The sequence below is a fragment of the Myotis brandtii genome, unplaced genomic scaffold, assembly GCF_000412655.1.
Source record: "Myotis brandtii unplaced genomic scaffold, ASM41265v1 scaffold212, whole genome shotgun sequence".
Taxonomy (NCBI): domain Eukaryota; kingdom Metazoa; phylum Chordata; class Mammalia; order Chiroptera; family Vespertilionidae; genus Myotis; species Myotis brandtii.
In genome coordinates, this window is record NW_005357931.1 from 1144130 (window position 1) to 1161036 (window position 16907).

The window sequence follows — 16907 nt, forward strand, 5'->3', positions numbered from 1 at the left end:
ATGAGAGAGAAACATTGATCAGCTGCCTCCTGCACACTCCCTACTGGGGATGTGCCTGCAACCCAAGGTACAGCCCTTGACCGGAATCGAACCTGGGACCCTTGAGTCCACAGGCTAACGCTCTATCCACTGAGCCAAACCGGTTAGGGCTGTAGCTTTTTTTTTTACCCTAAGAAGCAGAACTCTCTGAGTCACATAAATAACACTAGAAATATCCTCTGTTAGATACAGACCAAAGTAACTTGCAAGTTTTAATGAAAGATAAGAAGTACTCTAAGAAATAAGCAAAAGAGATACGTCACCAGATGCATATTTCCCAATTGTTTGCTCCAATATATTTCAAGATAAAGTGAAAGGCAAGAAAATATGAATAAGAGGAGGGGAAAGTATGTCCTAAGAGAAAAATCTGTCATGTACTCTAATCAAGAAAAACATCAGTTCTAGTTCACATACACATATGGTCATGCTGTTCTCGATATGAGACAATATGCAACACACTCTGAAGCTCATATCATGTCTAATCAAAAAGTGTTTCTTAAGCCAAAGGAAGCTGAGGTAGCTCCCACCATTCATGCCAGCCATACTGTGACGCCTACCATTTTCTTCTCCCTTGATTTCTAGTTAAAATTCACAATGTAAAGTATCAGAATACTCCAAAAAATATCCTACCTTGCATGTTCCTGAACTCCCACAATCTCCACTTCACTATCTGAAGAGGCAATATTAATTTCTTCATTGAGTGGTGCACTGCCAGCAGATGTCTTGTCACTTGCTAGGAACCCTGGATCCAAATGACCTGAGAGAGAAGAGGGGGGAGGGAGATAAGCACTACATTTTGATTTCTTACAACAGCAGAAAGAACTCATTGACAGACTTCTCATCCAGGATCAATCACAGAAAGAGAATGGTCTTATGAGATCTTGCCACAACAAAACGGTTACCCATGTCAAATAAACAGGAGCAGTGTTCTAGTAAAAAAAAAAAACACAAAAAAAAACACAAAAAAATTAAACCGACCACACCACACGCTCATAGTTATAAGAGTGTTCAAACAACATGGAAGTACATAAAAGTAAGAATTCCAAGTCTCACTCTCTACTTATATTCCTTAGGAGGAAAAACTTAGAGTATTTTGGTAAGTATGTATAGTATATCTAAATATAGGTAAATATAAATTATAATAATACTCTATGTTTAGTTCCATAATGCTTTTTGCATTTAACTCACACAAGAATTCTGCCACTACCTAGAGGGCAATGGAGCTCTCTGCTACTTATCATTTCAACAGAACAAAATTCTACCAGAAAAGTTCAAAGGCATAAATGGAATACTCTTCACTAAATTTTAAACAAATTTAACAATTTTCTCTAAAGAAATGCAGATTTAAAAAAATCTAACCCCAAACCACATATAAAAGTGAAGATTGTAATTTTTGCTTTGAGCAACTAAAACATAACCTGTATGGTGTTGACAGTTCTCATTAGACAGACACAAACCACACAACTCTGGGAAAAACAACTGTTTGTGGCACTGGAGCACATGAGGATTATTTCACAAGGGTCTTAATAAAGCTTCTATTACATAGTGCAATAAAAAACATTCTCCAAAGAAACAAAACAAACAAACAAAAAAAAAACACATTCTCCAACATCACATACAGCATGAGAAAAGCTAATGACATAGCATCAAAGTACATAGCTCTATAAACAATTCTAGCAAGAGTTAAAATTCAGCTTATTTCCCATGTCTTGAATGTTCTGACATAAAAGGATGAATTTTAGAATGTCTAGTAGTATGAATAAGCGGTTACAACAGGTACAAATTTGCATTTATTCTTTAAAGGGATTTTTCTTTAAATACCAGAGGTCTGGTGCACGGATTCGTGCACAAGTGGGGTCCCTCGGCCTGGCCTGCAGGGATAGGGCCAAAACTGGCTCTCCGACATCCCCCAAGGGGTCCCAGATTGCGAGAGGGCACAGGCCAGGTGCACAATAGGGACCAGGGAGAGACCACAGGAGGACTCCAGGGCGTTTCTGGCCCATCTTGCCCAGTCCCGATCAGCCAGACCCCAGCAGCAAGCTAACCTACTGGTTGGAGGGTCTGCCCCTTGGTGGTCAGTGTGCGTCACAGCAACTGGTTGAACGGTCTAACGGTCATACACTTACATATTAGGCTTTTATTATATAGAATATTGTCATCTAATACCAAATAATTTCTCCATATTTAAAAAAAATCCTTTGTGACACCTTATATAAACTAAACCAGTAAGGTTTACATAAATACAACTCTCCTTTCCCCTAATCTCACTTATTTCAATTTTTCAAGGTCATTGAGCAATCTTATACTTTCATACTCCTGCAAACGATTTTTTCTTTTTAAAGTTATAGGTGGTCCCAAAACAAACACTTTACCATTTTTATACCCTTTGATCCTGTAATCCCACCCATGACAATTCAGCCTAATGAAAAAAAACTTTAAACAAAATGTTATGATGTCCAAAGATAAACACTACAGTGCTATGTAAAAACCTGGGGAAATGTATGAACATGTAAGTATCTCACATAACGCTATAAAGATATATAGGTGCTGGGTAAAAGATGTGAAAAGTAATCAAGTTTGAATATAATTGTGGGTCTTTTTTACAATTCTTTAACAGTATTTTTTCTATGAAAATAATGCATAAATGAGAAAACAGAAGACTAAAAAGCTTAAACTGGCTTCTAGATACAACTGGTGATTGAGATATTACAGTGTAGATAGGATTCTATCAGTGGCAGTGAGCACTCACCTTTGAACCTTACAAACATACAAGAGATGGCATCCACCAGACAAAACCCAGTTTTGTTAAAGTTAGGGTAGCTGCTTAAATGGAGTTTTTTGTTAAGTCTAGGTTTGGTAAACCTAGATTCTTGTTCTGACTCTAATACTTTGCTTGTGGCCAAGTCTTTTATCCAATTTCTACTTCAGTGTTATAGTTATCACTATTGTCATGTATACTATTTCTACTGCAATTCTAGAAAGGAATACAAATTGACAAGTCTCTCTTTTTTCAATTATTTGGAGCAGCTTTGCTTTTGTGCAAGTATAACAGTTTACTTCATCGATTTGTTCTTCAATAAGTACTTGTTTATAATATGCTATGCACTGTGTTAAGTGCTAAGAATACTATGGGGAACAAGACAGGTGTACTCTCTACCCTCAACAAGCTTACAATATATCTGGGGATAATCAAAAGTAGTCCATTGCAAGGTGGCTTGAAAACTGCTCTGAAAAGGAGGTAGAGAGTCCCTGGAAACACAAAGAAAAGGAACATTTCCCAGACTAGAGGATAATCAAGGAAACTGAACTCTCAGGAAGGAGTAAGCACAGGTAAGAAGTAACATAAGAAACACTATATTACCCTTTAGGTTAGGGTATAAAAGTTTGCTGGGATCAGCCGGTTTGGCTATATTTTAAAAAAAAAAAGAAACACTATATTACCCTTTAGGTTAGGGTATAAAAGTTTGCTGGGATCAGCCGGTTTGGCTCAGCGGTTGAGCATTGACCTAAGAACCAGGAGGTCATGATTCGATTCCTGGTCAGGACATATGCCTGGGTTTCGGGCTCGATCCCCAGTAGGGGGCATACAGGAGGCAGCTGATCAATGATTCTCTCATTGATGTTTCTCTCTCTCTCTCTCTCTCTCTCTCTCTCTCTCTCTCTCTCTCTCTCCCTCTCCCTCTCCCTCTCCCTTCCTCTCTGAAATAAATTTAAAAAATGAAATAAAAATCAGTGCAAGACAAAATACGGCACATGAGGTTAAATTAGAGTGAGCTAAATACAAATTTCCTGGTGAATGTTAACTCTAGACTAATGGTGTGAGAGTTTTGCCACATTTCCTGTCAGAGCCATTAGATAAAGTATGCTACTCAAATAACAAGTCAGCTGGGATCCACATCAAGTCTGTGGAATGCCATGCTCTTCAAGAGACACCAAGGCATTCTCCAATAGCCAAGAATGAATCCCCCATTCTGTCTATTTCAGACCCAGGGCAATTAGTCTTCTTCTCTCAATGTAACCCTCTTTAGCATGTCACATTCCTTTGAGAGCTCCTGTGCAGAGCCTGACATTCTCTGGCCTTTGGTCCATTCCCCACTGCCTCCCCACCCCATGCCCTCACAGGAATCCAATGGCAGAACACTGCCTAAAGAATACACAAAAGTGAGCAAAGATGATATGAGGTTCTTCAAATACTGTCAGTGGTTGTAATCTATTCCCATTCTAGGACAAGAATAAGCCCTGTAGAAAAAGTGTCAATACCACAATTACCATAATATTAAACTGAAAATTTTTTGTCCTCCCACTACAGACCTTTTCAACACATAAGTTAGAAAGAAGCAATAGAAAAAGTAGTAACTAAATTATCATGGGAAATATTTCTTTTGCCTTCAAAAGAAATAATGTAGCTCTTTTATTTTTTAATTGATGTCAGAGAGAGGAAGGGAAAAGGAGAAACACATTTATGTGAGAGAGAAACATTGATCGGTTGTCTCTGGCATGCACCTTGACCAGGGATTGAACTTACAACCTGGGTATATGCCCTGACCAGGAATGGAACCCACCACCTATTGGTGTACGGGATGCTGCTGCAATCAACTGAGTCACCCGGGCCAGGGCTGTAGCTACTTTTTAAATCACTAGTTTTAAGAACTAGTCCTGGACCTCTTTGTAGCACTTAAAGAAAATTATTACATACTGGATGGCAGCAGCATGTTAGCTATAAAATAGGTTAATATCTTAAGGTGCTACTCACTTAGCTTTAAAACAAACAAATTATTAGCTTGTGTTCAGTTTGCTCATGAATGTTAAAAGCAACTTTAAAAAGGGAAAGGAGGTTAGAAACTAAAATCTTAAGAGTCCATATGAAGCTTGTAAACATGAGGAACCTGACCAAACTTGACCTCCTTCACGAGACTGATATATTGACTTTAAAGTGCTAATAATAGAAACATGGCCGTTCTGGTCTGATTATAAAAAGCCCTACACTAAGGACAGGAAACCCAAGATTTGTTTCTCTGCACTACAACAAAGCTTGCATAATGGACAAATCAAGATTACTATCCCTATTTTAAGAATGAGAAAATGCTCAATGCTTACCTTCTTAACAAGAAGGCTGGGAATGGGGGCTAAGGGAGGGGATAGGATCATTTGTTTAGAATTTTTAATTTCCCAGGGGGAAAACTCTAAATAAATTCAGTTTACCATAATTATAAGTCTTCCACACCAAAAGAACTTCAGACTTATGCTTCTCTTAGCCTCATCTACACGTTTACAGTGAGCTATTACTAGCAATAAACAAAAATATCAGATATGTTGGTACTGTTTCCTAAACATATCCAATGCAAGAGTTAACTGGGGGTGATTATTAAAAACAGATTCACAGCCCTGGCCGGTTTGGCTCAGTGGATAGAGCGTCGGCCTGCGGACTCAAGGGTCCCAGATTCGATTCCGGTCAAGGGCATGTACCTTGGTTGTGGGCACATCCCCAGTGGGGAGTGTGCAGGAGGTGGCTGATCTGATCGATGTTTCTCTCTCATCGATGTTTCTAACTCTCTATCCCTCTCCCTTCCTCTCTGTAAAAAATCAATAAAATATATTTTTAAAAAAAACAGATTCACAGACTACATTTCAGATCTACTTTACAAAACCTTTGGGGAGAAACCCTAGGAGTCTGAACTTTTATAAGCACCCCAGGTAATATCTATACTCAGACAAAGTTTAGGAAATACTGTAACAAGAGCAACTTTATGCCAGGGCAGGGCATAAATTAGCAATCCATTAATTGGGCTCATTAATCACCTCCTTATTCGGTCTATTTCAGCATAAATACATTAACATCATGCTGGTTAGCACTCCTGTGGGCCTACTGTGTGCTGCATCCTGTTCTAAGTACATTATATATGTTACTTCACATTAATGGTACTAACCTTTAGGGATGGATACTAGTTTATAAATTGGGAAACTGAGGTTTTACATAAGTTACCTGAGGTCCCACAGTTTTTAAGTGGCTGCTGGTTCAAAACCAGGATGTTTTGTTGCCACCTCCTATACTGTTCAATTCTAGCATCAAGTAAGAAAAAGTAAACACATGGCAACAGTTGAAATGAAAAGTTTAAGTCTTTTATTGACCAGGGGGCCTTCCTAATTTCAACTCTTTTGCCTTGGTTAAAGTTAAAAATAAATAGTAAAAACTATTTTGCATACAAGAACATGACCTAAATGCTTGGAAAAAGAGAAAAACTACTCTATCTCCAATGATTACTTATGTGATCCTAATGGAGTCAGGCTGCTGACCTGGTCTGAGATGCTATTAATTAACCCCTGACTAGTCTGTTCAGTGGCTGGGTTTTTATTTTGTTGGGAGAGAAAATTAACCTTTAGAACATTTATCTTAAATTCAAACCAGAAGAATGACCATTCAATTGATAATAGCTCAAGTCTCTAAACTATAAACTGGCCACTGAGGATAAATTATTTTAACATTTACACATTTTAAGTACATTCAAATTCACAAAATGAGTTTCTTCAATAACAATTATTAAACCTCGAGTGTATTAAGTTTTATTTATTACTCACATACCTGCATTACTATATTTAGAAGGGGGGGGGGGACGACTCACTTTGAATGAGTCAATGAATGGCTTCACAAGAAAATGTCATGAGGATCTGTTGAACAGTGATGACCATGTCCTATGATGTACAAAAATCTACACATAATTTATGGCCTGATATAAGCATATGTTTTTATCCTAGAGAAATCATCACACAGATGTACCAAGAGACACACACAAGAAATGTTAGTGGCAGTATCATTTGGAATAGTACCTTAAATGTCCAATAAGAAAATGGGTACGTCAATTGTGATATAATCATACAGTGGAATACTAAGTAACAGTAAAAATGAATTAACTAGAATCATATTTATTACCAAAAACAAAGCTCACAAAATGTTCAACTAAAAAAGCAAGTTGCAAGTGACTATCTTCAATATAATATCAATTAGTATTAAAATATGCTTGTTTACAGATACGTAACAAATGCAATGAAAACATAAAATAATACAGAGTAATAGCAAACACCAAATACCAAATCATGACAGTTTTGGAGTGGGAAGGGAAAAATAAGGTGAATAAAGTTGAAGCCATGGGTATTTCCCTCCTCACATATTTTTGCCATGTTTTATTTCTTAAGACCAGTGGTAGGTACCTGAATGGTACTGTCTTTCTAACTTTGAGTGACTGAAATTCAAAAAGATAATCAAATATAGAATTAAGTACACAAAGGCTAATGATGTTTTGAACAGTCAAGCTAACAATTACTTGAATCTGAAAATGTGATGCTATCCCCAAAGCTGGTAACTCTAATGATACAAGACACCAAACCTTGTACTATTAGGCTGAATCATATGAAACTGCTGGGTTTGTTGTAGGTCAAAAGTCAAATATTAACAATTTAGGTCAAACTAATATTAAAATTCTCTAAATGAAAAGCAAAAAAAAAAAGAGGTAATTGTTCATGTTTTTCTCAAGCATTTACAATAAAGTGGTCTACTTAATGGCAAACTAAGAAAACAAAGAAATACTAGTAAAACTGAAGTAGAATGAACCATTTAATTGTCAATGGATGAAAAATGAAGATAAACTACCCAGTACACAGAACAAATTATAAAACTTAGAAACACATATTGCAGAAAATGTCAAACTACTCTCCTTTGATACAAAGTATTACTACTTAATTCTTTTTAAAGTACTTATACATATTAATAAATCCTTAAAAGACCCTTGTTACGCAAAGCAAGTATTTGACATCCAGAAAAGAACAGCTTGTCTAAGGTCAAATAGGCAGTTAGCAGTCAAAACATAGTTAAAATTAAGTCCAGGTCCTGCTCTGTTCCAAAATTAGTCAAAATAAATTAATAAGAAGCTCAACAACAAGAGATTTTTATTTGCTTCCATCAAAAAGTATGAAAGGAAGAATTAAGGACAATGATCTGTGGAGTTCTGTCTTTATTTCCTGACAATTTAAATATAAAAAGTTCTAAACTAAAACCCATTATTTGTGTAATACAAAACTCGTTTCCCATAAACATTTTAGGTAGTGATTAAGTTACTAGATTCGCTCATAAAAGCCAAAGCAATTCATAATTTAAATAGAAAATTATAATCTTTCTATAACATGAAAGAAAATACACTACATAAAGTCTGTCAACAGCTTCCCCCTCCTTTCTTAAATTTAAGTGCTAGTACTTTTAGAGGGGAAAAAAAGGCTTACATGAGAATACTGAAAGAGTTTTGAGAACCATATTGAAGGAAACTTGGAGGCATCTGTGCAAGGTTTCAAAGGTAATAGCAATGGGTTTTTTAGCGAATAAATATCACTCTTAAGAATCATCCCAGAACCAAGATGAATAATGCAAGACAAGGAAAGAAATTTTTCTGAGATAATAGAGACAGAAACTGTAAGAAAAGAATTAGAAAAGACAAATATGAAAACTACAGTAGAGGAAATAACAGGGGCACTTCACACCAAGAGGTGGAAGAACACTGCAGCACTATATAGGAATAGCCCCTCAGGGCAAGTATGAACAGGCCCCTCCCCCAAGCTGCAAGGCTGCTGTGCAGCTAAGTGAGGAAAACCATTGAGAAGTGGGGATGGGATGGGAAAGTATTAGGTTATCTGGGTGGTTTTTACATGTCAGGCATTTTTAACTCAAGAAATATGCATACTAAAATCTGTTTATGCCTACAATTGATGTCTTATATATTGTCATTTTTGCTTCCTCCTGATTAAGAAAGATGAATGACATGTTACCCCAAACTCCTTTACAGTCAGTTATAAATGACACCCTGGATGCCTCTGGTTAGCCTGCGCACCTCAGCAGGGCCCACTATGAGAAACAACTGCCAGGACACATGCACATTACATTAGAGAAGGGGAAGGGGAGGGAGACCAACCTGCCTCCGCATCCAGCTCCTCTAGAAGCCCGCTGGTCCTCCAGGTAGCTCCTGTGTCCTGGCCTCCTACAGAATTACTGTGCTCTTGAACTACTGCAGCCGCCAATAAAGTGTCCACATTTACCACTTCTGGGTCAGAGCTGGTGTCAGACATATCATAATAAGCTATAACTGGAGGTCCATCTAGGGAGGAAAGAAAATGTATACTTGTATCTAACTTGTGGGGTGAAAATACTTCTGAAACTAAGAGCCCTCTAAATGCCAGTTGCCTTTATCTTATTACTCTAGCTAATCAGAAAAGCTAATATTTACATCTAATATTTTGTACATGGTGTAAAAGTGAAAAAGATAACCCAAGCTTACAAAGATAAGGGACACATTAGGGAAGGAGGGAAAGGTGAGTTATGAAGAACAGAAGACAAGACTATACTGAACAATGTTACACTGAACCGACATCATACTCTTAAAGAGCAAAAGATTAAGAAAAAAGGGAAGACTCCACAGAGAAAGTGAAACTGATTTTTAAAGGAAAAAACAGATGCAAACTATTAAAACTCAACTTACATTTTTAAGAGAATGAGTCTAGTTCTCTTAGTAGCTAATACTAAAACTCCCCAGTAGAGTCAAAGAAAATCAAATATGTATTTTTCTACTCTCTAAAGAAATAAGATTAATACTAAGAGCTCTACCTGACTGACTTATTTCCAGGGAAGCCCTTTAAAATATCAGGGATGTTATACATTTTACAACATTCTACAAAAAGACAACACAAAATCCATCTTCAGGATTTTGCTTTGGATGTCTTGTGAGGGATATTTATATTTTCTTTTCCCTGAGAAAGACAAGCAACTCACACCCCAAGGAAATGATATGCAATCTTACGGGTCATTTTAGAGGAAGATAAAGTTCTTACCGGAAAAATAAGAGATCCCTTCTACCTCCAAATCACCCTAACTAGCTAAAAAAAAAAGCAGCTCAGTTACAAAGTAATTACACTTCAGCAATTCATGCTAAAATAACTCAATATTCATGCTTGTATAATAGATGCATGCTTTAAAATGCTAAAGTTACCCTTTTTCTAATACAACAGCAAAAAGTTTTCAATCAAGTATGAAACACATCCCTTACTACTACCTCCAATTTAGAAGAAAGCAGAAATAACAGAATGCTCTTTCTCCCAACAACTATCTATGAAGCGCAGGCAAATAATCTATTTCCATAAAGATTTTTTAATATCATCCAACAAATTAATATTAAATACACCTATTTTATGAGACTCTTTATTATAAGAAATACATATGCTAATGAATCATTTAACTAAAACACAATGAAAGACTACTGTTTTAATACAAAAATACATTGTGTAAATTGTCACTGAACAAAACATAGAACACACTTCAGATATTTATCCCTTAAAACTAAGTTCCTAAACCATTGGTTTACATAGCAACATTAAAAAACAACACATGACCAAACATAAATGCAAATGAGTTAAGTGTCACTGTAAAAGGAACAGACATGTCACAATATGAAATTCTGACGACTGTAACAGTTTGTTCACTACTTAAAAATAATTTCTAATTCTCCCAAAAGGGTAAATCGAGCTCATAAAATTCAAGTGTGGCCTCAGTATCAATTGGCAATGGATTTTAGTTCAAATAGCAAAAAAGTTGGCTCATGTTTGAGGTTTCTCTTTTCTAATAAATAAAAGAAAATGGTATAATTTATGGAGTTCTCATCAGAGTTCAAAATGATTATGGAATAAAGATACTATGTAATGTCCAAATTCTTGAGTGCAGAAGATATGAAGGTCAAGTACAATAATGACTATTTGACCAAATGTTCTATTTTTAAAAGGGCTTTAAGTGTTTTGTGTTGACAAAAAAAATAGTTATGTTAAAATTTATATCACTAATACCAATCAGAGCCACTTGCTCCACATCCCCCACCACAATCACCAAATTGAGGCAACAGGTCAACAGTCAAGTCAAAATTGTACCACTCCTACATGTATAATCATGCAAAAAAAAGTATTAAGTATATATGTACATGCAGTGTGATATCACCTACCCAAGGAAATAACTTCTCTGAAAGTCTTCATCAGTAGGAAATACAAGCATAAACTTGTTATCTGGCTTCATTCTTGCATCTTCCATATTTCCAAACAGCACACCTTATAGCTTAGCTTAAATTTAGTATTCATCACAAACAAAGACAGTAATATTTTCATATTTTAATTGCACTTAACAGTTAAAACAAATGATTATCACTGTCATTTTTCTCATTTCTAGGATATTCAAATGATGACAAGTCAATACTATACCAACTTTAATAAAGTAAAGGAATAGTTGCCTTTGTGACTTTGTCTTTCAACAGAAAACCACAATTAAGAATCTTGTGTTCCAAGGTCATCTTACACTTATCAATAGCAAATCAAGATTAACTAAGAGTTGTTTGAAGCACTTAGCAGCAGGGTTTGGACTTTAAAGCACTAAATGAATATTAGTTAATTAATGGTGACAATTTGTAACATTCTTTTAAAAAAAATGACTTGCTGCACAGAATTAAGAAACAGGTTAGGTCCTATAATGAAATCATTTGCCTTTTAAAAGAAGTAACTCTTAAAGAAACAAATCAAAGCACTGAGAAGCTAGGAAAACTCAGCCACTAATATCACAAGCAGTGATCTATACTTTCAATATGATGCTTGCCAATTCATTACAGGATGGAATAAACATGGAGATATTGTCCTTCCTCTCACTTGATTATTGCTCTATGCTATTAAAACAGCACTGCTACCAAGATTTTAACTTTCAGAAACATCTAGTCACTTCAACATGGAAACATTTCCGATTTAAAGTTATCATTAATGTTAAGCGCATTCCATGTTATTCAGACTCCACATTCTCCTATCTGCTCTGTCACAATCTGAAAACAAAAATTTACAATAATGAACTCACTAGTTTTTCTACAATCATTAAAATCATCTCTCTATAAGAGTAAATTTAACACAGTTAAGAATTATTTGGTCTGTGCTTAATCCAAGTCCTATTTTTCTTACTGATAGTTTGAAATTCTGCTGCTCATTAACAATTACAAGCCAAGAAAAATTAAAGGCTGAAGAATCCACTGGCTACTTGTTTTATTTAAGAACATCAACTCATCCATTTTATGCTAGAAATAGGTTTGCACCCTCTTGCTGACCTCCTAGCCTATAAATAGGTTCTAACTTTTCAAATACCAAAATGCAGATGTATCTGTGTCATCACATTCCTAACAGTGAGATTTACCCTTTTATGACCTTAAACCTCCTGTACTATTATCATCAAATATTTAATTTTATGAGTTAGTTTTCTTTCAAATATGTTCTCTTCTTAATGTCATGGAAACAATTTGAATCACAAAAACAAAGCAAAATAAAACCTAATATCCTTTATTACATTTATCCCTGACAAACCCATTTTCAAATTTAACAATCAAAAGCACAAATTTAAAACTATACAAGGTAATTACATAATTTACCACTCATTTTACAGATAAGAAATTTGAATCCTAGTGAGGTGGAATCAGAAGAGATTACAGTTCTCCTTGTCAAGGGAACAAGGAATATACAAGATGAGAATGGGAGCAGCATAGAAGTACACCCAGATTTTTGGCAGCGAACACACAGGTTGAAGTCCTGCCTACTACTTCCTAGCTGTATGACTCAGTTTCTTCAAGGCTTATGGTGAGGGTTAAAGAAGATATAACACAGAATATCATAGGAGTTCAAATATTGGTCTGTTGCCCCACCTTTCCATTATAATTAGCACTTGCTCTACTTCATTATCTATTTGCTTATCTTTGCGTGTAAACTCTGCTATCCAAGGCATTCATGCAAGAAAGCTTTGAGAAAAACATCACTGCATGGGCTGGTGCCTTATATTATAGATTAACCCAACTTGTTAAGAAAATGCTTTGCTGGAATTAATGAGATCATCACAAATGTGACTTTCCTATTTTTATTTGTTTCAAGTGAAATGTCAGCTTGGATGTATTCATATAAAAGTGTTTCAAAGCCAAATACAACTTATTTTGGATTATTTCATATTTAGCATCATCCTTGCCTACACAACCCTTGCACTAACACGAGTGTTATCAGTATTCCAGTATGAAGTCTAATTAGTTCTAGGATCCAGGAATTGCTCTAGTATCCCTGAGGTACTTGAAAATGTCACTCTTCCTCCTCTCTTGATTCCAAGTCTTAGGCCCAAGGAAAGGTGGGCTAATGAACCAATACATGGCTTCCCCCTTCAACTCCCATTTCCATGGCTACAGTAACATACAATAAAGCCCAGAGAAAATTCTTTCTCTCCTCCCTACAGCCAACCTCCCAAAACCCCTCACTGGGAGAGGAAAAATCTATTTTGTTGCTGCTAAAGGACCCCATATAGGCTCTGCACCCAGTCACTAAAGAGCCTGGGCCCAGTACCATTCTCTACATCAAGAGAAGGGGAAGGGGGTAGAAATCACACTCAGCCTCAATCCAGATATTGAGATTTTAAAAAGTTACACCTGGCCGTAGCTGGTTTTGCTCAGTGGATAGAGCGTAAGCCTGTAGACTGAAGGGTCCCGGGTTCGATTCCGGTCAAGGGCACATGCCTGAGTTTCGGGCTCAGTCCCCAGTATGGGGCGGGGAGTGCAGGAGGCAGCTGATCAATGATTCTCTCTGATCATTGATGTTTCTATCTCTTTCTCCTTCTCCCTTCCTCTCTGAAATCAATAAAAATATATATTTTGTTTAAATGCACTTAAAAAAAAGGTTATATCTGAAAGAGGAGTTCTCAGCAGAACCTCAAGAGCTGCAGAAGGGAATCTGCATTTTAGGAAAACTTATCCAAGAAAAAACAACTTTTTCATTACACACCAAAATATTCACCAAGATGAAAATTTTTATTTGCAGATGAGAAAAAATATGAGAATATTTATGCTGTATTTTCACTATCAATCAAAAAATAAAATATAAACAGAATCTGAAACAATAGAAAGCTATTATTTTTAGAGTATCTCTTAGAAAAGATGAATAATTTATCAACCAGAAGAGACAAAAATCTGTATAGAAAAGCACCTCTCTAGAAAATATAGCTTTAAATACAAAAAAAAATTGCACTGTGTATATTTTCTTCAGAGTAACATCATAAAGTGATTTTAGTAAAAAGAAAACTGTCAAGAACACAGGGCTAAATGGAAATTACATACAGCAATGTGCACTGAAATTTTGTTTGGGAATGAAGTCATTTTTTTCAAATAAAACAATCAGTGTCTGTTTTGTGCATTTCCCATTATACTCATCTCAATTACTAAAAAATTAGATATAAAATTTCCAAGGCAGAATATAAAATTTTAAGGATTATGTCTGTCTTTATATCATCCTGGTAAATGACAGGTCATTCTGTCCACTCAAGAAAAGTTACCTATTATACTGATGAAGAGTTAATTTTGGAAGAATCAAAGAAAAGGTAAAAGCAAATATTTCAGATAATCATGGTAGTTAAAAAGTTAATCAGCCCTGGCTGGTTTGGCTCAGTGGATGGAGCATTAGCCTGCGGACTAAAGGGTCCCGGGTTCGATTCTGGTCAAGGGCATATGCCTAGGTTTCGGGCTTGATCCCCAGTGGGGGACGTGCAGGAGGCAGCCAATCAATGATTCTCTTTCATCATTGATGTTACCTTGGGAACTTGTCACAAATGCAGAATCTCGGGCCCCACCCCAGATCTATTGAATCACCATTTTATCAAGGACTCCAGGTGATTTGGGTGCTCATTAAAATAAAAAAAAAAAAAAAATTTTTTGGGGGGGGGGGGGGAGTTAATCACAAGAAAGAAAAACAATTTAAATTTAACCCTTCACCACTAACAACATACATGGGAAAACCAAATCAAGAGGTTATTCAAAAGATAACTCAGGCTCTAGCCGGTTTGGCTTAGTGAATAGAGCATCAGTCTGTGGACTGAAGGGTCCTGAGTTCGATTCTAGTCAAGGACATATGCCCGGAATGTGGACTCCATTCCCAGTAGGGGGCGTGCAGGAGGCAGATCAATGATTCTCTCTCATCATTGATGTTTTAATCTCTCTCTCCCTCTCCCTTCCTCTCTGAAATCAATAAAAATACATTTAGAAAAAAAGATAACTAAGGTAATTTGTCTTGATAATCAAGAGAACCTATAAAAACACAAGAAAGCCCTAGTCAGTTTGGCTCAGTGGATAGAGCATCAGCCTGTGGACTGAAGGGTCCCAGGTTCAATTATGGTCAAGGGCACATGCCCAGGTTGCAGGCTCAATCCCCAGTAGGGGGTGTGCAGGAGGCAGCCGATTAATGACTCTCTCTCATCATTGATGTTTTCCTCTCTCTCTCTCTGCCTTTCCCTTCCTTTTTGAAATTTATATATATATATATATACACACACACATATGGAATAAAATGGCATTCTTAAAACACACACACACACACACACACACACACACACACACACACGAAAATGGCACTGCAAGAGGTCACCATCTTTCAATATCTTTCTATTTCAGGGACAGATCCATGACCTGCTGTTTTGAGGATTCAGATTTATAGAGAACAAAACTAAAATATTCGCACCTACATACATGAAAAAAAAAACATAAAAATTAGGCATGATTTTAACTACATCCAAATGTCTGATGCATCCTACTGAAGATTCATCCATTCAGTTTTTTAACAACTACACAAAGTAGTCTAAATTTTATTTTCCAAATATTCTTCAATTTTTAATTGCATAACCTATAGGGCATTAAAGGTAAAGATTCTTTTCCTTTATATGTTAACAATGGTATTGTTATTTCCTTTATCAATATACCAGTTACAAAAAAACTGAAAATTATCCCCAAAATATATAAAGTCTATTATTATACTAAACTACAAACTAATAGCATTCATTTCATTATGGAAAAAAGCAGGTCTCTTGATTCAGGAACACCTAATCTGCATTAACTCATAGGGAATTACTAAAATAACAACACTGCTCTCAATAGAGTAACAAGGAACGTTTCCTTTTTAAAACTTTTATTTATCTAGGTTAGCTGTTACACTTCGGATACACAGTTAAATAAAAGCTATAAAGGAAATGCAGTAAAATAAAAATCACAGTAATTTGATAACATTCTTCCCAAATTTTAAGATTATATGAGTAAGACTTTGTTGCCAAAGAATATACATTCTCCTAGATTATTATTCCTTCATTCTTTAGGATGTATTTTTATTCTGTGCTGTGGTAACTTAATATAATATGAAAAGATAAACTCAAGCTTGGCCACTGTGCTCAGTGGTTGAGCACCATCCCATGAACCAAGAGGTCACTGGTTCGATTCCTGGTCAGGGCACATGCTCAGGTTGCAGGCTCAATCCCCTGTGGGAAAGTGCAGGAGGCAGCTGAATGATGTTTCTCTCTCATCAATGTTTCTATCTCTCTATCCCTCTCCTGTCCTCTCTCTCACTAAAAAAAAAGACCAACTCAATACTAAACTAAAATTTGGTTTCAATTCCCACTAACTTTCCTAAACTTCAGAGGAATTAAAAACAAAAAAATTTAAAAGTACACACAGAAACTTGAAAGTTACTCATGCTGTTTAAAATTCATATACCCATATAACTTTTCTAGACATTTAAAACATAAATTTCTTAACTATACAATGACTGAGGACATATGTGCCATTTTTGGAGAGAATTTTAAGAAGAATATTTTTTTAAGAAGAATATTTATTTGAGAACAATTTTTATGTAACAAATTTAACAATAAATTAACTTTAATAAATTTGCTGAAATTTTTTTGATACTGTTTTCTGCCATATGGCATTCCACAAAATATTTTTCATTATGCCCTCACTGTACCACTTAAACAATAC

At 35.8% G+C, this 16907-nt stretch overlaps 1 protein-coding gene across 4 annotated transcripts in view; it reads right to left on the reverse strand.

Moving 5' to 3' along the window:
• Positions 1–16907, reverse strand: part of LOC102260611 (chromosome unknown open reading frame, human C18orf25) — a 76804-nt gene that overhangs the window by 9239 nt on the left and 50658 nt on the right. For 3 of the 4 annotated variants that reach the window (XM_005865745.2, XM_005865747.2, XM_005865746.2), the window contains exons 3-4: positions 8994–9176; positions 670–796 (exon numbers count right to left, since the gene is read on the reverse strand). In XM_005865745.2, coding sequence (XP_005865807.1) covers positions 670–796; positions 8994–9176 — 310 coding nt within the window. The remainder of the gene's footprint in view (positions 1–669; positions 797–8993; positions 9177–16907) is intronic. The other variant, XM_005865744.2, reaches the window with a different exon arrangement.